This window comes from Lucilia cuprina, chromosome 3 (assembly GCF_022045245.1).
Source record: "Lucilia cuprina isolate Lc7/37 chromosome 3, ASM2204524v1, whole genome shotgun sequence".
NCBI lineage: Eukaryota > Metazoa > Arthropoda > Insecta > Diptera > Calliphoridae > Lucilia > Lucilia cuprina.
In genome coordinates, this window is record NC_060951.1 from 8,355,866 (window position 1) to 8,380,083 (window position 24,218).

At 31.7% G+C, this 24,218-nt stretch overlaps 2 protein-coding genes across 3 annotated transcripts; one reads left to right on the top strand and one right to left on the bottom strand.

Annotated features, from left to right (window-relative positions):
- Positions 1 to 4,376: 4,376 nt before the first annotated feature.
- LOC111688085 (serine/arginine repetitive matrix protein 2) lies at positions 4,377 to 14,625 on the bottom strand. Of its 2 annotated transcripts, XM_023450575.2 has the most exons (7): positions 14,564 to 14,625; positions 11,908 to 11,999; positions 11,207 to 11,830; positions 11,012 to 11,134; positions 9,666 to 10,915; positions 5,923 to 6,048; positions 4,377 to 5,685 (listed from the first exon to the last, which is right to left on the bottom strand). In XM_023450575.2, the coding sequence occupies exons 1-7, from the start codon at positions 14,575 to 14,577 to the stop codon at positions 4,705 to 4,707; spliced, it is 3,210 nt and encodes a 1,069-aa protein (XP_023306343.2). In that variant the 5' UTR covers positions 14,578 to 14,625; the 3' UTR covers positions 4,377 to 4,704. The 2 variants fall into 2 exon arrangements, with proteins under 2 accessions (XP_023306343.2, XP_023306342.2); XM_023450574.2 differs by having other exon boundaries at positions 9,666 to 11,134.
- Positions 14,626 to 15,285: 660 nt separating this feature from the next.
- Positions 15,286 to 22,015, top strand: LOC111685188 (gamma-aminobutyric acid receptor-associated protein). Its single transcript, XM_046946553.1, has 3 exons — positions 15,286 to 15,505; positions 21,622 to 21,819; positions 21,895 to 22,015. The coding sequence occupies exons 1-3, from the start codon at positions 15,416 to 15,418 to the stop codon at positions 21,961 to 21,963; spliced, it is 357 nt and encodes a 118-aa protein (XP_046802509.1). The 5' UTR covers positions 15,286 to 15,415; the 3' UTR covers positions 21,964 to 22,015.
- Positions 22,016 to 24,218: the final 2,203 nt, after the last annotated feature.

Genomic DNA, 24,218 nt, shown 5'->3' on the forward strand with positions numbered 1-24,218 from the left:
AACAATTGTTTATTTTTAGCCTTTATTATAAAATTTAAAAATTTATAAAAATTTTGTTTTTAAGTTTCAAAAGAAAAAAAAATGCTAAAAAATTAAAATTTAAAGCATTTTTAAGAAATTTATTTTATTTTGTTTTTATTTTATTTTTACTTACAAACTAAAAATATATATTTTTTATTAGACAAGCTTAAAGTTAAAGGAAAAGGTTTGAGGGGTTAGTAGATTTTATATATAATAAAACTTATACTAAAGCTTAAAAATTATAAAAATTGTATTACACTTAAAATTAATAAAAAATAAACAAAAAAATTTTTATAAAATTAAAGTTTTAAATGATTTATTGAAATAATTATGTTTATAATTAAAAAAAACTTAAAAATGTTTTAATTTATTAAGCAAGTGCTATAAGTTAAAAAAACAATACGCTATAGCACTAACTTAAAAAATAATAAAAACAATAATTTTTATAAAAAACAAATAAATTTTGTTTTTTTTTTCAAAAAAAGGTCAAGTTAAGCAAAACTAAATTTTAAAAACAAAACCTAAATTTTAAAGTCAAGCATTGTTTATAAACTAATAAGGGTCAAGTGTAAATTTACAAATAGTCAAAAGAAAAAAAATTTCCTTAAAATTGTTAAAAAAAAAAATTAAAAATAAAACAAAAATACATTTTTCTTGTAAAAAAAAATCAATAAAAAAATTAATTAAAATAAAACGTGTTAAAAATTTAAATAAAATTGTTAGAAAAAAGTCAAATAAAATTCATTTAAAAACAAAAATTAAAAAAAAAAAATAAAATTAAAAAAATATATATATTCTAAAAAAAGAAAATGTGTTTTAAATAGTTATTGATAAAATACAATTTGTTTTTTTTTTTTCATTTATATTTGTTTTCATAAATATTTGTTTTATTGTTTGTCCAGTATGCGGGGTTTTCTTTTTTTAAATATAATTATATAAAAGCAAAAAAATATTGTTAAAGAAATCTAGAAGGGGAAAAGTTTATCATTCTTAATGCTACCAATTTCATTTGGTAGACTTTCTATAAAATTTTTTATAAAAAAAAAATTGCAATTCGCCTTCAGACACCATCTTTACTATCAAAACTTATCAATAAATTAAAAAGTAAAAAACTTTCACCTTTAAATTCTATTGAATAGCAAAAAGAAAATAATCTTTAATTGTTATATAATAAAAATCTACATTTGGAATTCTTAAAGTTTTAAACAAGATCTACACATCTTCAGATAAACCTTCTAAAGACTGTCTTACAAATATAGTGTTTTAGACGCACAGATCCTAATGATCTAAAAAAGTGGGTACAGATATGAAATCATATCGCACTACAGTGCATTGTGACAGTTTATGTCAAAAGTCAAGATAGTCGTAGAGATTGTAGAAATGTTATTAGAGTTACAGTCCTATAATGCAGAATATCAGACTGTAATGGCTAAGAAATAGAATCCATGACAAACCAAGGGATATTATGGACTTATCACTGGCAGTCTACTAGTTTTTATCACAGGAATTAGTCAAATAGATTTATAGTTAAGACTAAAACCGATCTATAGTCAAGACAATAGACTGATCTATAATCAAGACTATAGACTGATCTATAGTCAAGACTATAGACTTATCTATAGTCAAGACTATAGACTAATCTATAGTCAAGACTATAGGCTGATCTATAATCAAGACTATAGACTGATCTATAGTCAAGACTATAGACTGATCTATAGTTAAGGCCATACACTGATCTATAGTCAAGACTATAGACTGATCTATAGTCAAGACTATAGACTGATCTATAGTCAAGACTATAGACTGATCTATAGTCAAGACTATAGACTGATCTATAGTCAAGACTATAGACTGATCTATAGTCAAGACTATAGACTGATCTATAGTCAAGACTATAGACTGATCTATAGTCAAGACTGTATATATAGTCAAGATTATAGACTTATCTATAGTTAAGGTTATTGACTGATCTGTAGTCAAGACTATAAACTGATCTATAGTCAAGTCAAGATCTATAGTCTATTGTCAAGACTACAAACTGATCCATAGTCAAGACTATAGAATGGACTGATCTATAGTCAATACTATAGACTAATCCACAGACTGATCTAAAATAAAGATTATAGACTGATCCATAGCCAGGAATTTAACTAAGACTATAGAATTATCTATAGTCGAGACTATAATCTGATCCATACTCAAGACTATAGACTGATCCATACTCAAGACTATAGACTGATCTATAGTCAAGACTTTAGACTGATCTATAGTCAAGACTATAAACTGATCTATAGTCAAGACTATAGACTGATCTATAGTCAAGACTATAGATTGATCTATAGTCAAGACTATAGACTGATCTATAGTCAAGACTATAGACTGATCTATAGTCAAGACTCTATAGACTGATCTATAGTCAAGACTATAGACTGATCTATAGTCAAGACTATAGACTGATCTATAGTCAAGACTATAGACTGATCTATAGTCAAGACTATAGACTGATCTATAGTCAAGACTATAGATTGATCTATAGTCAAGACTATAGATTGATCTATAGTCAAGACTATAGACTAATTTATAGTCAAGACTATAAACTGATCTATAGTCAAGACTATAGACTGATCTATAGTCAAGACTATAGACTGATCTATAGTCAAGACTATAGACTGATCTATAGTCAAGACTAAAGACTGATCTATAGTCAAGACTATAGATTGATCTATAGTCAAGACTATAGACTGATCTATAGTCAAGACTATAGACTGATCTATAGTCAAGACTATAGACTGATCTATATTCAAGACTATAGACTGATCTATAGTCAAGACTATAGACTGATCTATAGTCAAGACTATAGATTGATCTATAGTCAGGACTATAGACTGATCTATAGTCAAGACTATAGACTGATCTCTAGTCAAGACTATAGACTGATCTATAGTCAAGAATATAGACTGATCTATAGTCAAGACTATAGACTGATCTAAGTCAAGACTATAGACTGATCTAAGTCAAGACTATAGACTGATCTACATACTTCTCTATAGTGAAGACTTAAGACAGAACTATAGTGAAAACTATTGACTGATCTAAAGTCAAGACTATAGACTGATCTATAGTCAAGACTATAGACTGATCTATAGTCAAGACTATAGACTATCTATAGTCAAGACTATAGATTGAGCTAAAGTCAAGACTATAGACTGATCTATAGTCAAGACTATAGACTGATCTATAGTCAAGACTATAGACTGATCTATAGTCAAAACTATAGATTGATCTATAGTCAGGACTATAGACTGATCTATAGTCAAAACTATAGATTGATCTATAGTCAGGACTATAGACTGATCTATAGTCAAGACTATAGACTGATTTCTAGTCAAGACTATAGACTGATCTATAGTCAAGAATATAGACTGATCTATAGTCAAGACTATAGACTGATCTAAGTCAAGACTATAGACTGATCTACATACTTCTCTATAGTGAAGGCTTAAGACAGAACTATAGTGAAAACTATTGACTGATCTAAAGTCAAGACTATAGACTGATCTATAGTCAAGACTATAGACTGGTATATAGTTAAGACTGTTGACTGACCTATAGTCATGACTATAGACAGATCTAAAGTCAAGACTATAGACTGATCTATAGTCATGACTATAGACAGATCTATAGTCAAGACTAAAGACTGATCAGTAGTCGAGAATATAGACTGATATATAGTCATAACTTATCTGTAGTCTAGATTATAAACTGATCTATAGTCCAGACAAGAGACTGATCTACTGACTGATTAGTAGTGACTGATCATTAGTGAAGACTATAGACTGATCTATTGACTAGTACATGAACAATATTTATTTGTGTGAAAAATAGAAAACAACTTTAAACTTTTATGATAAATTTAGTGTACAAATTGAATTTGTTTAAAATTGAAAATAACTTTATAAAAGAAAATAAATTATTTACAAACATGTTTATAAATTACAATTGAAAAAAAGTGAATTCAAAGAGAATCCTCGGCGTGAAAGTAAGGCAATATTTGAAGATATTATTAAAAGGAATCTAACAACTTTATATGCTTAAAATATTTTATGGATATTTAACGTTTCATCAACCTTTTAAGGTTTTATCAATCTTTTTTCCCTTGGAAATTTCTTTAACAATATTTTCTTTTACATTGTAAGTTTTAGTTTTTAACACAATAATGTGAAAATTTCACTGTTAAATTTGTATAGAAAATGTCTGCTTAAATAAGAAAAAAATTATATATATAGTTTTTTGTTATAATAATTTTGTTATATATATATTCTTATACAACATTTTGCATATGTTTGTTTTTATATTAGATATTGTTAATTTAAAAAAAAAAATATTATATAAAACTTGAAAATTAAGCTTAGTTGGCAATAAACTTTTAATATTTTATGATTTTTCAATATTTTCCATTAAAACGTCTAAGCATTTAAAGCCTAAACAACGTTGCAGCAAATTGTATAATAAATTTCTAACAATTGAACAAGTTTTAATATAATTAAAAACTATTGTGAGAGCGAGAGAGAGAGGGAGAAAGGTTGGGAGAGAGGTTGAGGTTGAGGAGAAAAAACACATTATCTTAAGAGCAATAAGAAGAAAGAAATCAAATGAAGTGAATAAATCTTGAAGTAAAATAATTTAATCGTGCTTTAATACAATCCTTTGGGGTTTACGTTTATTATCGGAATTTCCACCAGAACTTGAGCCAGCTGTTGAGGGTGACTGTTGTCTACTACTGTTGCGTATATCTAAACGTTCAAAAATAGCTCTACGTGAATTGCTACTACTGCTTGAAGAGCCCATATCACGGCCTCCTCTAGTAGTAGTATTCGATGATGAAGTCGTTGAACCTGAAGTACTTGAAGAGGTTTTTAAAACGACTCTACGATTGTTAGAACTAAAGCTGGTCTTTGAAGTACCATGATTACCACTACCTCCACCACCACCTCCTCCACCACTGCTGGCACTGTTACCACCTCTGGCATTCATAGCTTTTCTGGCAATATTATGCGATTTAACATTAGGCTCGGGTGAGGGTGTACGCGATTCTATGCGCTGTTTAGAGGCAATTTCCCGTGGAGGTGTGGGTTCTGGCGAAGCTAATAGCATTTCCTCTTCATCTAATAAAAGATCATCTTCATCATAGTCTAACTGTACTTCATCCTCACTGTGTGAAGATATGCGTCGTGAATGCGACTGTGATTGTTGATGAGGTTGAGGTTTTATAGCTGCCACCGTAGCTGAAGATGATGAGGAATCTTTTTTTAATACCGGCTTTATAATAGCAGTATTTTGGCTAATACTATTTGAAGCGCCACTGCCACCACCACCACCACGTTCTCCACTCGTTGTATTGTGTGACAAATGATCTGTTAAGGTTTTCTTAGCTTCTGGCAAAATTTTAGCCGTTGGTATGGTTTTTCTTTGTGTTGTTGTGGCTCTACCTTGTGGCTCTTCATTATCATTGTGTTCGGCGGCTGGTCGTTTTTTCAACGATATAATTTTACGTTCCGCTACTACTTCTTTTAATTTTTGTGAGTTCTGCTGCTGCTGTTGCGTTTGATTTGCCGTTTGTGGAGGCGTATCATCTTTTTGTTGTGGTCCACCACTACGTTTTTCCTAAGATTTTTGTTGGGGAATTGTTTTTGTATGAATTTGTGTTTCTTTTCTTTTTACTTGGGTTTTTTTAACGAATTTAATTTTAATATTTTTAAGGAATTAAAATCTAAATTAGTTTTTCTCTTAACATAACAATTTATGTTTAAAGGATTTTAAGTTTTTCTTTTTTTCTTGTGGGCAAATTCTTCTTTTCTTTAACACTAATTCTAAGATATTTTACAATAAAAAAACACTTACCTCATATTGTTTTTCTTCAGCAGCTCTTCGACGTTTCATTTCTTTGTCACGCATAATTTGTTCTCGTAAAGCTTTTTGTTTTTCAATTTGCAAGCGGTAGGCACGTGTTTCTTCATCTTCCTCAACCTTTAAATAAGTTTTAAGAAAAAAATTAGATTTTTGTCTCCAGGCTAATTTAGAAATGTAGTATTTTAACAAAAATTTTAGGGCAACTTGTTGCACAACCAAAATCAAAATAGTTTAGTTTAAAAGTTTTGTATACCAATGTATACATTTACAATGGACCCAAATGTCCATTGTGAATCAATCCCTTTAATACAGAACAAGGAGAAATAAAAAGAAGACAAAAGATAAGAGAGAGATGAGAGTTTCCCTCCAAAAAGAGAACAAATATGATGAAGTCCATAATGTCGCCTAGGTTGCACTGTGCTACATCTGTTAGTTCATCGTGGAATTCTTGACAGTGTCTTAAAATATGCTCTACTGTCTCCAGTTTCTCTTCATCCTCACACAATCAGCAAAAATCCTGTGTGTTATCGACCCCATTTCCCCTAAAGGCTTCAATTGAGTAGAGTCCGGTTATTACCCCTACTAAGATCCTTATAATCCTGCTGTCCAGTCCTAATAGCATGCTGGTTGCTTTTTGATTTAACTTCGGCCAAAGTGTCCTAGAAAATCTACAATACAGCCTACTATGCCAGGATCGGTTGGTGGAGTTTCTGAAATATTTGGTTCGGAGAGTTATACAGAACCGACTTTACTATTGAGCTCCAAAAACGAGACCTGTCGGGCAATTTATCCGCTATATCATTACCCTGTACATCACAGTGTCCCGGTAGCCAACACAGCCCTAATGTGACTAACCCTTCCATGGAGGTTACTAACCCTTCCAGGGGGTTACTCCGTATTTCGATTGTAATGAAAAAGTTTTCAAAACACAATGTATTTAACATACAAATTCGAAATGTTTATCATTCTAATCGAATTACAGAGTAACTCCCCAAATACCTTTTGCAGCTGTTTACCCAGCGAGAATGTAAAGTTTTACACAGCAAAGCTTTAACAGCTACCTGACCATCAACATAAATTGTCACTACCGACCATCTTGATAGACGCTACATTCATCCGGAAGTCTGTAGGAAACTCTTATTGTCATCTACTGTGGCACCTGTGCCAGAATCCATCTCGGATTCGTCGGTGAAAACTGCACTCCCCTCAAACAGTACTTCGGACCCATCGCACTCATCCCTACTAGGAACCACTATCACTCCGTACATTCCCACGACAATTGGATCTACCCTCCGGAACGACCCGAGTCATACTCGGCCCAAGATTGCCATCCCAGCAACAGCTGTATTAACCGCAATTTTTTCGCCAGGAAAGAATTATCGGCCACAGTCGAACTGTTACAACAACAACTCCGTACTTCAGACTAATTTAAATACGAAATTCTCTTTTAACACACGAAGAGCTGATCAAGAATGGTACTGTATCATTTTGAAATTCAGTACTTCCCCCATGCAATTCACGAGGACAACATGCTAGTTATGTGCATGTTCCAATAGATCTGTTCTCGTACACAAAAGCATAGAAGGACATTCATAGATACACAAACAATTAAACGGTCGCAGGATACCGATTGAATGTTGTACATGTAGATCAACTACTCCCAAAGTTGATCTACATGTACACAGAAGAAATCTGCGACGGAAAACATGAGTAGTTCTGTAACAATTAAGATCGGAATAGAGCAACAGACTTAATGCCTTCTGATTATGCATAGATTATGCCGTCCCTAATGAACGACATTCATAGATAAACCATCAATTTCAGGGTCACATGAATGTTTTACTTGTAGGTCACCTGCCGCCCATAAGAAAACCTGCAGCGGAAAACAAGAATTGTTCTGGCAAAACGAATATCGTGATGGAGCAACAGGTTTAATGTCTTCTGATCTGCCATAGATTATGCCGTACCTAATGAATGTGCTGCATGTTGTCAAGGTACCCACGATACCCACCACATATATTCAACTGCTCAGCCAACTCTGCTAAGAACAATCAGAACTCTGGAATCCCAACATTTTCATGGTCTGTTGGGAAGGGTTTGAGATGACCATGGTAATGAGATTGCGGGCAATCCAGCTAGATTAGGTTTGAACCTTGATATAGATTACAGGAAAGGTGTTATAAAACCACTCAATCATCTTTCACTTTTAGACGTTGATATTTAAGAGAACCCATGAAATCATCAACCAGTTTTGGACTATTATATGTTCATGATAATGTAGTTGCGGTCGAACTAGTTAGATTAGGTTGGAACCTTGATATAGATTATATATATTCAAATGACTACTCTGGAACCTCAAAATTTTCACTGTATGTTGGAAGGCTTTGAGAAGATGTGCATGGTAATGAGATTGCGGAAAACCCAGCTAGATTAGGATCGAACTTTGATATAGATTACAGGAAAGGCATGGTAAAACCACTCAATCATCTGTCACTTTTAGATGTTGATATTTGAGAGAATCCATGAAATCATCAACCAGTTTTGGACTAGCAGATATTCATGATAATGTAGTTTCGAACGAACTATTTAGATTAGGTTCAATCCATGTTATAGATATCAGGGAAAAGGTGGTAAAACCGAAATATAGAAAGAGATCGTATTGTCAATACTTAATGTAGGACTGGATAGACACAGACAAATAGTTTTAGGTAATTTGGATGATTCTTCTTGTGACATCCCAGAAAACATCGTTATGAGGACAGTGTTCTTAGGATATATGTAAAGAACGCCGGGACATCCTTGAAAATAGGTCTATTAGATATTGCTCAGTAATGCAGATCAACGTGGAAAGGCTTACGCTAACAAGTAAGACGGCAAGATTACAGTGGCATGAGCAAGAGCCTGAGAAAGCTGGAAACATCTTTTTAAACATACATAAGGGAGAGCAGTTATGGGGTGACTCCTGCAAAACGTAATTGTTTCCTCAACTGACAACCTTCACGACCTGCTCCATTGAAGAATACATCTACAGATTCTTGCTGGATAAAGAGGGTTGATCATCCCCAGTTCTGGCTCTCTTTATTGTCTTCTTACGGAACGCCAGCCGGGGAAGGACCAGACCTCTTCGAATTGCTTGGCGACTTTGACGATACTGTTTTGGAGGGTCAGCCACTAACTTATTTACTGACATCCTTGCAGAAGTCAGTAGGTGAGCATGACGAAAGTATACCTCTTTTTTGCTTTCTTGGCCAACTTGCTAGGGTTTTTGAGTTATACACTTTAACCTCACCAACTCGCTCCGAAGACATGACTTTTGTCAGATTGTGGGTTGATGAAGCATACGATTCATCACTCTTTTGTTAGCCGGGTTCATAGCAGCATTCACCTGTTATCTCGACTGAATGGACCGAATCTAAAGACGCTTTGTCAGTGCCTTGTGAGAAGAAGATATAGCAGAGTTTTGCAAAAATTGTACATGATGAAACCCTCTTTTTTAAAGATGTGATTCAAATTTAAACAGAAACAAATTAAATAGTTTGAAATCCTCTATTGTTATATTAAAAGATATTGTAACTTCTGTTATAATATATTTTTTAGCTTCTTGTACCTACGGACTAAACCTGATTTTAATTAATCACCAAATATTATTTAATCCTTAATATTGTAAACATTCACTTTCAACAATCTAATTTTCTCTTTTACATTCAATAAAAATTATTAAAAACAAAACTTACCTCTGATTTATCACGATCATTATTATAGCGTCCACCTCTGTTGCCACCAAAATTACCACCTCCGCCACGATTACCCGGTGAGGGAGAGTTACTACGACGACGTTTTCCATAATTACCACCGCCACTGCCACCACCACCTTGATTACGATTCTCATAATCACGATCACGACTATTGGCACGTCTAAAACGATTAGCGCCCTGACGATTGTTGTTATTATTATAACCACTCATTGGACGATTACGATCTCTGTCACGATCTTCACGATCCCTGCTGCCAGCTCTGCCCATGCGTGTATTCTTATCATCATTGGAAGGACGTTCACGATCACCTCTATCACGATCGCGATCACGTTCTCTATCAAAACGATCGTTACGATTATTGGGACCACCGTTAGGATGACGTTTGGGTGGTGTATAGCTACGTTCACGTGAAACACTACGTGGTGAACGTGAACGAGAGCGTGAACGACTACGACTGCGGGAACGTCTTGCGGGGGAAACATCTCTGGCATGACGCCGTTTTTCAATGTGCTCACGATTTTTATTAATGAATTCCTCCTGTTGACGCAATAGCTCCTCATCACTCTGTACCCGGGGTACATGTGGATTTATGGCATTCATGTATTGGGTTTCTTGTATAAATTTACTAGTGGCTGCTTCAACACCCCCCTTAAAATTAGGATTAATAAGAACTTTACGTGGAGCTAACGCAGGAGCAGCTGCTGGCATTTGACCAGCTGGAGGTTGGCTTGAGACGGGAGGAGTTTGACCGGTTACGGTAGGGGCCCCGGGAGGTGGTTGTGGTCCCGGACCAGCTGGCCTTATCTGATGGGGAGGAGCATTAATAAAATTACCCTGGTTAGGCATAGCATGAGGTGGTAAAGCTTGTAGGGGAGGTCTTTGCATGCGCATGCCGGGACGCATACCAGGCGGTAAACCCATTGGACCTTCTGGTCTAAAAACATTACGTGGACCACCAAATTGATGCTGGTTAAAGCCGCCCGGTCCCTGGCCACCATTGTAATCATGCGGCACTTGTGAATACATGCCCGAAGGATTGGGATGACGAAAACCTGCCATGGGACCGGGACGAAAACCAAATGGATGCCGGGGCCTATGATGAGGATTATTTGGGTCATGATTTGGTCCCGCCATAGGGCCGTGAGGTGTATTCTGTAGGGAATTGGGTGGAGGTTGTGGTGCAAAAGGATTTGTGTTAGGTTGTTGATTTGGTGGTGGAAATGGTTGACCTGGAATAAGAGGATTTGTATTGGGATGTGTTAGTGTAACTGTTGCTAAACCGCCCAAGTGTGTAAAGGGCGATGGTGCTAGCAAGGATATATTACCGTGAGGAGGGAAACGTAACAGGGGACGTTGGAAAGGAGGAGCAGGACCTCGTAGAGGGTGGCCACGTATTAGCGGAGCACCATTTCTTTTTTGATGATAAACATAACGATTTACAGATTTTTCTAAAAACAAAAAGATTATTGAAAACGTAAATAGCAATATTTCCTAAAAGCTTGCCGAAATTGTTTAATTACCTGGCGAATGTTCTGTGCCGTGATCAAAGGACTCCCGTTCACTTGTAGTTTTTATATTTGTACGTTCTTCACGTTCTTCCTCATAGTCTTCACGAGGATCGGATACATCACTATGACTCATGGTAACACTTGCACTTTCCTGAGAACTTTGTATTACCGAAGAGCCACAAGAATCATTTGTTAAACTTGCGGCAGAATTAGAAATATTTGACGTTTGATCCAATTCCATTTCTTTATTGGAATTGCTTAAATTTTCCACAGATGCTGTTGTTGCAATTACTGTACTAGCATTTGTTTCCACATTATTACTAGTTGTGTTATTTGTTTGTTCAGCTGGAGCTTTAAATTCTTGTGTAATTGTAGATGAGGTTGCTGCTGTTGCAACTTCTTGCTTTGTAATTTCTGTTTGTTGTTGCTGTTCCTTAGCGGAACTTTCTTGTACTTTATTAACTTCATTTTTTGAATTTTCTGTCTGGCAGGTTTTAGTTGTTTCAATTGTTTTTTGTTCTGCAACAACTTGTTTTGTTGCTTTTTTAGGTTTATCTTTAATTTGTGTTTTGACCCATTCCTCAGCTTCAGATTTTAATTTTTGTTTTTCTTCCTTAGAAACATCTTTTTCTAAATCTATAGAATTAAACACAAACACACAATAATTAGTTCACGTACAAAACGTTTACAGTACACCACAACACTACACTTACCATCATCTGACAGCAATAGTTCATCTTCATCAGCTCCTATTAAGACCTGATCATCTATAACATCTCCTATATCATAATTTAATAAGTCATCACTGTAATTATATTAAAAAAAAACAACAAATTAAACTATTAATATAAGTTTGCGTTTTGCTTATTATGCTTAATTTTTAAAGAAAATTTCGGAGCAAATTAAGTGTTCTAATCCAGCTGATTTTTAGAGTTTTTTTTTTACTACCTTGTAGCATTTTACGTTCTGAGTGCAGTGATCGAAAAAAAATTATCCGCTCTATTAGGGTCCGGGAGTTACGGGCCTCCAAAGTTTTGATATATAATTGCATATATCTTGATCGATAATAAACGGATATGGTCGATATGGGTATCATTGGAAAGGTCTTTGAAAGAGCTTTCTATTGATATGTAAGATGACAAATATCATTAACCCATTGAGAGCCAGGGTCAATTTTTATGATTTTTTCTTTTGGCTTTTTTGAAAAAAGTACCGTTATCTCCAAAATATATCGATATAACGGTACCTCGTCTCACATGAAAGTTTGTAGACAACATTTGGGGCTTTCCATTGATATATGTTTGAAAGCTATAACCCATGAAATGCAGAAGTTATTTAAGTTTAAAATTTCATATTTTAGTAAATTTTATAAACATCAAGTGCTTGTTATTGTATACGGTCGATATGGGTATCAGTGAATATGTCTCTGAAATACCTTTCAACTGATGTATGTTATAACTTATATCATTAACTCATTGAGAACCATGGTCAATTTTTATATATTTTTCATTTATTTTTTTTACAAAAGTACCGATATTACAAAAATAATCGACGTAAGGGTAAATCACCTAACATGAAATTGTGTAGATAACATTTGGAGCTTTTTAGGTATAAGTTTAAATTCTGTAAGTTATGAAGTCCAGAAGTTTTTTAAGTTAATTCAGAAAGTAAGCAAAACTAGGTGAAATGAATTAATGGGTTTCACTTTTTAATAAAAAAATGAAATGATGATGAAATGAAAAATAAAATGAAGGTGAAATAATTAAATTGAGGGAAATAAGTCATCATAGCTCCGTAGGCGAAAGTTTTTCACTTTTTGTTAAAATGATTTAATTGTATTGTGAATAATGGAAGAAAATTACATTGCGCCGCAGGCGAAAAATTATTTCAAAAAAATCGCGCGATTTTTTTGAAATAATTTTTCATTTTAAAAAAAGGTTTTTTGTAATTGAAGATATGAAATATGAATGTGTTAGAAATATTATTTCATATAGGTACATGTGTACCTACATCATTTTTTAAAATATTAATGTTTAAACTTATCTAACTTCTGCATTTCATGAGCTAAGTCTTTCAAACATATAACATATGAAAGCTTATAATGTTGTCTATAATATTTCATGTGACATAAAGTACCTTTTTATCGATTTATTTTTGAGATAACGGAACTTTTGTAGAAAAATAAAATATCGGTACTTTTGTAAAAAATAAATGAAAAATATATAAAAATTGAACATGGTTGAAAGGTATTTCAGAGACATATCCACTGATCCCCATATCGACCGTATACAATAACAAGCACTTGATGTTTATAAAATTTACTAAAATATGAAATTTTAAACTTAAATAACTTCTGCATTTAATGGGTTATAGATTTCGAACATATATCAAAGGAAAGCCCCAAATGTTGTCTACAAACTTTCATGTGAGACGAAGTACCGTTATATCGATATATTTTGGGAATAACGGTACTTTTTTCAAAAAAGTCAAAAGAAAAAATCATAAAAATTGACCCTGGCTCTCAATGGGTTAATGATATTTGTCATCTTACATATCAATGGAAAGCTCTTTTCAAAGACCTTTCAATGATACCCATATCGACCGTATACAATAACAAGCACTTGATGTTTATAAAATTTAGTAAAATATGAAATTTTAAACTTAAATAACTCCTGCATTTCATGGGTTATAGCTTTCAACATATATCAATGGAAAGCCCCAAATGTTGTATACAAACTTTCATGTGAGACGAGGTACCGTTATATCGATATATTTTGGAGATAACGGTACTTTTTTCAAAAAAGCCAAAAGAAAAAATCATAAAAATTGACCCTGGCTCTCAATGGGTTAATGATATTTGTCATCTTACATATCAATGGAAAGCTCTTTCAAAGACCTTTCCAATGATACCCATATCGACCATATCCGTTTATTATTGATCAAGATATATGCAATTATATATCAAAACTTTGGAGGCCCGTAACTCCCGGACCCTAATAGAGCGGATAATTTTTTTTCCTTTGTTGAAGTCACAAGAACAAGTACTATCATGTGATATAAACAAAAGTATTAAAATCAGCTGGATCAGAACGCTTAATTTAAGCCAAAATTTCCAATATTTTTCTTCACTTGACACGCAGCTGTCGTAAATTGTTGACCCCCTCTTCTTGCGCTACCCTTTTAAGAATTACAATCAAATTTTTTCACAACTTTAAACGCAAATATCTCCATAAATATCTTTAAATTTTCTTATTTTTTATATAAATCTTGTAGAGCACTTTGTGTTTAACATTTTGTTTAGTAATTTAATTGAAATAATTAACTTTTATTATTAATAAAATAAATAATAAAAATTTTTACTACACTCACTTTAAGTCAGACATTTTGATAATACAGCATTTTTACAAAGAACTGCGCCGGCAAAAATGAACGGGCGGCTGAAACTAAAAATTTCATCGTCGGCTTTAAATCGCATATAAGCCGGCTAAGTTTTCTGTTGTTGTTTTTTTACATTTTCAAAGATTTTATATAGAAATCTTCACAAAATCTGATCTTTTGAGGGAATAAACGGGTAAAAACTATATTTGGTACCTTATTACAACAGTATTGACATTTTAATTACTGAGAAGGAAAAAAGTACCAAAAGTCGGTAAATACGTGAAATTTTATTCAAACTCATTGATTCAATTTTAAAAAAATTTTAAGGTTTTGTAACACTAATTTTAGTGATGAGGTATAACCACGATATCAAAGACTATTTTTTGTACTTTTCGAATCTTTTTTGTTTTATAATTTGTACTTTTTGATTTTTCTCAAAATTGTGTTTATTCAGTGTTTATATTATTTAATTGCTATAAGGATAGCGAAGCACACCGGGTAATGCTAGTAATATTATAAAAATATATCAAAAAGGTTAATTTTATTGTTTTGTGTTATTGGCTTTTAAACACAAATAAGCGTTTCTCTTGTTTTCAATGCTTTACAAGAATATAACAACACTGTCTGCATATCTTTTTCTACTACCTATTTTAGCAACCCTGCTTATAATAGAAAAGCAAAAAATCGATTTTTTTCCTTTTCATAGAAAATTTATCATTCAAAACGTAGAAGCAAATCATAGCACAACAAAACATTTACAAAAGTAAAAAAACGAGAACGCAGTAGACAGACTTAAAAAAGTATTAAAATTAAAATATATATTTTGTGAAAAAATTATTAAAAATGAAATTCCAATATAAAGAAGAACATGTTTTTGAAAAACGTCGTGCTGAGGGAGATAAAATTCGCAGAAAATATCCTGATCGTGTACCAGTAAGTAGATGAATATAAAAAGGAAAAGTAAACTTGTTTTTGTTTTACGAAAAAAAAAAACTGGATTTTCTTTGTTGGAAATTTCAAGAAAATTTTCACTCCCTTTAAAATTTTCTTTAAAGTGACTTAACAACCCCCCACCAGGTTACAGAATTGTAATTATTGTAATTTTAGTTCGATTTTAAAAATTGTATGCAAATTTGTGTAGAATTTGAAAGAATTTTAAAATTATTCTTTTAATTGCGTCATAAAAAATATAATGAAATTAAAACTTTTCAAGCTAGTTTTTTTTTGTTTTTATTTGTATGTAACTTTTTTTGTTTAATTGTGTGTATATACATAATTAAAAGCTGTTGGAATGAGTAAGCAATATTATGAAAAAAAGATGGCAGTAGTGAATATAGGAAAAAAATCATCTGTTTGTATTTGTTGTTTGTTTTCTCTAGTTTATTTTGCTTTATTTTTTTGTACTTTGTTTTGTATATTTATATGATTGTTTTGTTATTGGTGGGGGGTGTTGCCAGCTGTTCTGTATTTTTTCAAGTTGTGAATTTTAAGGGAAAGTTTATTTTTTGAGGGGTGTTAGGAATGAAATGTTTTAAATATTATTAGTTTTTTTTTCTAATACACAATAATTTTGTTAATCAAGGGTAGTTTTATTTATAAAATGTTTTTAATAGAATTTTACCTGCATAGAAAATATATAATAGATCAATGACCTTGTTAATAAATTTAATATTTATAATTAGATTTTTTAATATAATTTAGTTTAAAAGAGTGGTGTTCGTTTTTTCATTATTTTCAAGGTAAATCATTTTAGTAGAATATTTTTTTTAATTTTTGGTATTTTTTTCTAAAACAATAACTTATTCCACAAACGTGCCAATCCCGCGTTTATGGGAATTATTATTTTACTATAGAATGTTACCAACAACAACAAAAATTTATTAATTTCTATTGTTTAATTGTGTTAGTTTTTAAATCTATTAGGTGGATATTAAATACTTTATACATGTAACTACATATGTATAGTATAGATAGATGGATATATATAGATAGATAGATAGATAGATAGATAGATAGATAGATAGATAGATGCACAGATAGATACATAGATAGATAGATTGATTGATAGATTGATAGATACATATATAGAAAGATAGATAAATATATAGAAAGATAGATAAATATATAGAAAGATATATAGATAGATAGATAGATAGATAGATAGATAGATAGATAGATAGATAAATAGATAGATAGATAGATAGATAGATAGATAGATAGATAGATAGATAGATAGATAGATAGACAGATAGATAGATAGATAGGTGCGTTGTGGCCTAGAGAGAGAGACGTAAGAAGAGGTTTTACTCCTTCAGACTTATATTAGTTTTAAAATTACTACCTAAACTTAGATTTTTTCAATAAATTCCAATTTTAAAATAAACATTGTTATCCTTTATTACACCACTTATTGATTAAACATATATGATTAAAATCATAATTATTTTTATTAACTTATTCTATGTGAATGACCTAATTCAATGACTTTTTTTTCAGCGTTTTTATTTGTTTATTTCAAAGTCAAAACTGCAAATAAATAAAAACAAAAGATACAATATATAATATAGACATTTTCCTAGTATAAAGAGAACAGCTGTTAAACCAAATAAACACCCCTCTACCCCTGCTTAGACAAATTAACAAAAAAACGAAACAATAGAATAGAAATGTATAAAACAAAAGCAAATGTAAAATTGAAATAAATTAAAGAAAAACACCAAACAAACGTACAAACTAACACATACTAAAGCAAAAAAATTAAAAATAAAATAAAAAAAAAAAACATAAAAAAATCAATAGTATAAAAACATACGATAATTTTATGCAATATTTACAATAATTTATGAAATTAATGACAATAACAATACATTCTAACAATAAATTAATGAGTCATAGACTAATTATTATTTTAAAAGTATTGTTATTGTGTTACTAAAGTTTGTTTACTACGTTTATAAGTTATTTTTTTATTTTTGTTATTGCGAATACTTTTTTAAAACAAAGAGAGAGAGGAAGCGACGTAATCTTAAGGAAAATAACAATAATATTATTGAAAAACAAATAAGAGGGCAATTGTTGGTTATATGGAATCTTAGTATACCCTTCAGCTTAGTAGATTTTAATATATAAATAAGAAATGTTACAAAAACTAGACGATAGATAAAAGAACATATTATAGACTAGAATAAACTATGGAATAGACAATAGTCAAGACGAAAGAGTAAACAATAGACTAGACAATATAATAAACTATAGAGTAGGCTACAGACTAGACTACAAACTAGACAATAGAGTAGATTAGACTATAGACTAGACCTTAGACTAGACTATAGACTAGACCATAGACTAGACTATAGATATAGACTAGACTATAGACTAGACTAGACTATAGAATAGACTGTAGACTAGACTATAGTCTATAGACTAGACTATAGACTAGTCTATAGACTGGACTATAGACTAGACAATAGACTAGAACATAGACTATAGACTAGATTATAAACTAGACTAGACTATAGACTAGACTATAGACTAGACTATAGACTAGACTATAGACTAGACTAGACTATAGACTAGACTATAGACTAGATTATAGACCATACTATAGACTAGACTACAGACTAGACTATAGACTAGACTATAGACTGTACTATAGACTAGACTGTAGACTAGACTAGACTATATACTAGACTATAGACTAGACTATAGACTAGACTATAGACTAGACTATAGACTAGACTATAGACTAGACTATAGACTAGACTATAGACTAGACTATAGACTAGACTATAGACTAGACTATAGACTACACTATAGACTATACTATAGACTAGACTATAGACTAGACAATAGACTAGACTATATACTAGACTATAAACTAGACTATAGACTAGACTATAGACCAGACTATAGACCAGACTATAGACTAGACTATAGACTAGACTATAAACTAGACTATAGACTAAACTATAGACTAGATTATAGACTAGACTACAGACTAGACTATAGACTATATTATAGACTAGACTATAGACTAGACTATAGACTAGACTATAGACTAGACTATAGACTAGACTATAGACTAGACTATAGACGAGACTATAGACTAGACTATGGACTAGACTATAAATTCTTTTTTGGGTCAAAAATTACCAACATAAGGGCACACTTATTTATACATTTCTCGTGAAAGTGTAGGGTATAAAAAATGCTCAGTTACTCACACTTAAACAGAAACAATAATTAAGCAATTTCATCACTTATTGTATTTTTACTTTTTTGTCTTTATATATATCAAAGTTAATGATGTTACAAATATATGACGTAAATAACAAGAAAAATATAAAAAAAAGTTTAAAGATTTTCAATCAGCAAAATGTTTTTAAAACCATACTTTATAGCATTTAATAATCTGTTAAAGAAAACAATTAAATTCAATTTGAAACCGCTGCAATTGAATTTAAAAACAATATTGTGTTAATAAATTTTTTAAATTCAATTGCTTGTTTATTTTCTTTGTCTTTACATGGTTTACATGTAAACTTTGTATTTTTTTTTTTTGTTCAATTTCAATTTACTGAGGGAAAAAACTATTGGCACTTGTAAATGTTGTATATTATGCCAAAATACTAAAGTTTTTGTTTCAAATTTTTTCTTTTTTATTATATAATATTAATTTTGTTTAAGAATTTTTAAACATAGAATATTACTAAATACTTTGCGATCATTCACCGAAAATAAACTTTACAATTAGTTAAGAAAATATATAAAAAGTGTTAGTTTTCTATTAGTCTTTAGTTAGTTTTTGTTTCCTTTGATATACGATCGGTTAGTTTTATATATTAAACTTGGCGTTAAGTTATTTTCTTCGTACTTTATGATCAGTTAGTTTTCTCTACGATCTCTTTACGATCAATTTGTTTTTTAAGTAAAATCAGTTAGAGTTTTTTAAAGAAAATTAAACGATCATTTAAATTTTTATAGAAAAGAATTCTATTGAAAACTTTATAACCATTTTTTATAGAAAACATTATTATCAACTCTTTGTTTCCTGTAGTAAACTTAAAGATCAGTTATTTTTAATTTTAACTACATATAAATCGTAAACATTGAATGTTTTGTTTATTTCAACAATATTTGTGTTAAAACTTGTTTTATTAAGATTCTAAGGTCGCGTGTTAATTATAATAATCTTGTTTTGTGTTTTCTTCAAGTGTCTTCTTCTCATTATAGTTATATTTGTTTTCCAAAATTTAAAAAAAAAAAAATATAGTTCACGCAATTTTCAAGTTTGTTTATAAACAAAAAAAAACAAAAGTTTTTCGTTTTTGTTTTGATCATTTACTATTGCGTATTTGGCAAAATAAAAATAAAATATCTAAACATTTTATTAAGTATATGTAAATATTTTTTTATTTATTTCTTTATTTTAAAATTTGTCTTCTTTTTGTTATTTCATTAAATACATATATATTTATCATTCTATATTTCTTTTCATAACAACTGTTTGATTGTTTAAAGTGCATTTCTATTTAAAAATAGAATAGAATGTAAAATTTTGTATTTTTGAAAAAAAGTACTTTTTGTGTTTATATTATTTTTATCAGTGAAATAGCTAAAGTTTGTTTTCTTTGTTTAGAAAATTTGTTTGTTTATTATTTATATATGTATTATACTGTTATATATTCAAATCTTGTTTAGGACAATGATTATTAAATAACTATATGTGTAGATAGGTAGATAGATAGGTAGGTAGATAGATAGATAGATAGATAGATAGATAGATAGATAGATAGATAGATAGATAGATAGATAGATAGATAGATAGATAGATATATAGGTAGATAGATAGATAGATAGATAGATAGATAGATAGATAGATAGATAGATAGATAGATAGATAGATAAATAGAATACTAGTTTAGAAGTATAGTTAGTTCGTAGTACCAATTTTACTATCGCTAGTAGTTTGTTGCTTTAGTTTAGTATACTTTAAAAGGGTTGTATACCCAAGGTATACATCCACTCGGAGTCCCAAAAGCTCCATTGTGATTCCCTTTAATGAAGAATAAAGAGAAAGAATGTTAGAGAGAAGACAGAAAAGCAATATAAAAAGAAAAAGTGATAAAAGTAAGAATTTCCCCCCCATACAGGATTACAGAAAAAAATCATGTATAGGAAAAGATGCTGTAATGAACGTCAGTCAGTGTGAGTCCTCCGTCCAGTGATGCGTCCGTCTCACCACAATCCTCACCAATACTGTCCCTGAAAGTTGTAGTGTCCACTTTTACTACTACCGCTTCTCTTACCTCCTTGTTTTTATTTTTCTCTGACTCAATTTTGTTCCCACGATTATGAACGTTCAGACGGACCATCCACGCAGTGACGGCATACGTAGACTGGGCAACTAACTTACAACTGCGCTTTACCCTGGCGTTGAGGGGAGCTGTTATCAACTAAGCCCTCGCATTGCGAAAAGATTGCTACCTTTACTACTTATTGTTTCGTGTTTATAAGGTTTTGTGCAGCTGAAAAAAACTTTTCCACCACAGCACAGGTTTATAAAACTGTCTGCCATCAGAGTATTAATACCACTGAGAAATCTACTCCTAATTGTGCGAATAGGGTTCATGCTACTAATTTGTTTCTTACCTTCCGATATCGCATGGGGTGTTTATTTAAGATTCTATTGTAACATATTTAGGGCACTTGCAATTAGCAATCGCTTAGATGGTTTTATATCTTGGATGTTGTTGTGAGAACTTCTAAAGTTCATCCTGGAGACGCGAAAACAGTTCCTGCATCAAAATCTGTTGCTTAAGTAAACAAACGTGTAGTACAAAGGTCATTATGTTGCTTTATATATAGAACTAGTCTGCTTATGAAGATGATTCATAATCGTTATCATAACGCATCGGGTTGCGAGACCAGAGTGTGTTTTGTATTATTTAAACAGTTTTAATTGCATTTTGTCTATATTGAACCTAGTTTTAAGAATGCTTTAGAGAACCTACATATATTCAAATTTTCTATTTACTTTTACTTTCTAGGTTATTGTAGAAAAAGCCCCTAAAGCACGCATTGGTGATTTGGATAAGAAAAAATATTTAGTACCATCCGATTTGACTGTAGGACAATTCTATTTCTTAATTCGCAAACGCATACAATTGAGACCCGAAGATGCTCTATTCTTCTTTGTTAACAATGTTATTCCACCAACATCTGCCACCATGGGTTCCTTGTATCAGGTAAGATAGAGAGACAGAGAACTTTTTTACATATTTCATTAAAACATATTAAAATTTATCTTTTTTGTCAAATAGGAACATCATGAGGAAGATTATTTCCTTTACATAGCCTATTCCGATGAGAATGTTTATGGTAAACGCTAAAGCATTTAGCTGGACTTTGTATGTAATGTGATCGATATATAAATTTGAAAAAGAGGAGAAATTAACAAAATTTTGAAATTCTTAATAAGGCTTTTTGTGCACGTACGTTAATGAGAAAAACAACATCTAAGTTTAATTTTAATCTTAAAAAAAAGTTAAGAAACGAAAAAATATTGAAAAAAAAAATCTAAAAAAAAAACAAAAATATTTTAAACAAAATCTGTGCAAAAACAAATTTAAAACAAAAAAAATTTAATCATGATCTTATAAACAAAAATCTAATTACTAAAGAACTTCGTATGTAAACTTAAATTTTAGTTATAGCAATTAGTTCTTTAATAAAATTTATTGTTTGAGTTTTTTTATTTTTTATTTTTATTATTTTTTTGTTTTTTTATTAACAGAAAGTTTAATTCAATATATTTCTATTATGCACATTTTAACGCAGCAGTAAAGCTTAAGGAAATTTTCTAATAAATTTCATTTAAATTCAAATTTTTACAAAGAAATAAACTTTCAATTTTTTTTATTGTTTTCTATGCTTAATATGGTTTTAAATGTGCATAAACTTATGTATTATTATTTACAAATTTCTACTATACATATAAATTTTTAAAAATATATATAGAAATAATAAAACAAACAAAAAAACTCGATGAAAAAAAATTAATAAAATTTTAAATAAAATTTTAGGTTAAAACCTAATACCAAAAAAGTGTGCGTGTGTGTGTTTGTTTTTCAAATATATTTAGGACCACTTTTAAGGTCAGTGCATAAAGAGGCTAGTTGCTAACATCTCCCCTCAGCGTCATGGTAAAGCGCTGTTGTAAAGTAATTGCTTAGTCCACGTACGTCAGCACTGCGTGGATCGTCCGTCTGTACGTGCATACTCGTGGGATTCAAAATAGAGGAAACAAAAACAAAAAAAGGATGAGAGTAGGGACACGAAGGAAGAGTTGGTCGACCTGTTAGGAAATGACTATCCGGACGTTACGGTCAACGAGGATAATGGGGAGTTGGACAGTTCATGGGAGGACGTTGACGTTACTCTTACTGACCTTCATGCCACAATTGTTGAGCATGAAGGACAGGTACTGACCGACTTAGACTTGGAGGGTCTTCTAGAGTTGTCAAGTGACTATACTGGTGAAACTAGTGCCAAATAGAAGCTGGGGAATTTATCTCTGTCTAACGATGAGCTTGCTGACAGTCAGTCTGTTAAGATAACATCCCCTACTAAAGAGACCAAGAGGATGTAAAGGGGACATTTGGGAGAAGACCGTCCCCAGGTCGTTCGGCAAGTAGCCGTGGATGAGAAGCCAAGTGCTCCTCCACGACATATTAATTATACAGGTCGAACGAAGGAGGAGAAGGCTAGGAGCAGGACTTTGAGGTCTCTCGCAAAGCAATAGCAAAGGCTGATTCTTCAAAGTTCTCGTCAAGGGAGAGGCTGCTGCCCCTGCACAGAAGGCACCGACAAAGCGTCGCTAAATTCGAGAGAATATACGGCCCCGTTAGAGACGTTCTAGGCTGGCCCACTCCTTGGAGACAACAGGTGTATGCTGCAATCAACCCGAAACTCAAAAGTGTGATGGGTCGACAGCAACATCAACCTGCAGTCTATCAAAAGGCAAAGAGGGTGGTATCCTGGAAACCAATGCTCTCATGTCTTCGGAGCAAGCTGCGAAGTTCAAAGGTCTAACACCGAAAAACCCTAGCAAGGTGGACACGACACCAGGTAAGGTAAAGAGGACCGATAAACTTCCGGCCCGCTCTCCTACTGACCTCCGCAAGAACGTCAGTAAGGGAAAGGGCTCCGGTAGTGACCGACCCTCTAAACCAGTGGCGAAGTTTAATCTTGTACTCAAAAACATCAAAGGCGTTTAACATCAGAATCAATTTCTTTTTAAATCTGATTATTAATTGTCATTTGATTCCCAATTCAAAAAACCTTCTCTTAGAGGCAAAACGGTCTGATCTGAGCTCTTCCCTTGTTCTTAACAGACCAGCAATTGAATCCTGATCGATATATATTACATGTAGAGTTATTTCAGGCCTTTCATTCCTAGTTAGGTTAACATCTCGGAGACTATAAGATCTATTGTGATTCCCTTTAAAAAGTGAAGACTCAAAAACAGAGACACAAAGAACATACAAAGAGAAGACCAATAAGAAGATAGATAAAAGAGGATATTTAAACAAAAAGATAAAGGGAGAGATAGAAAGCCCAGCCAAAGAACAGACCAATTTCCTCT

Bases quoted from the DNA above. Each gene is read 5' to 3' on its own strand.
- LOC111685188 (XM_046946553.1), top strand. From the start codon at position 15,416: ATGAAATTCCAATATAAAGAAGAACATGTTTTTGAAAAACGTCGTGCT. The intron at 15,506-21,621 runs GTAAGTAGATGA...TTTACTTTCTAG, and splicing joins AATATCCTGATCGTGTACCA to GTTATTGTAGAAAAAGCCCC. The intron at 21,820-21,894 runs GTAAGATAGAGA...TTTGTCAAATAG, and splicing joins CCATGGGTTCCTTGTATCAG to GAACATCATGAGGAAGATTA.
- LOC111688085 (XM_023450574.2), bottom strand. The intron at 11,831-11,907 runs GTAAGTGTAGTG...TTAATTCTATAG, and splicing joins ACTATTGCTGTCAGATGATG to ATTTAGAAAAAGATGTTTCT. The intron at 5,686-5,922 runs GTAAGTGTTTTT...CAAAAATCTTAG, and splicing joins CTGAAGAAAAACAATATGAG to GAAAAACGTAGTGGTGGACC.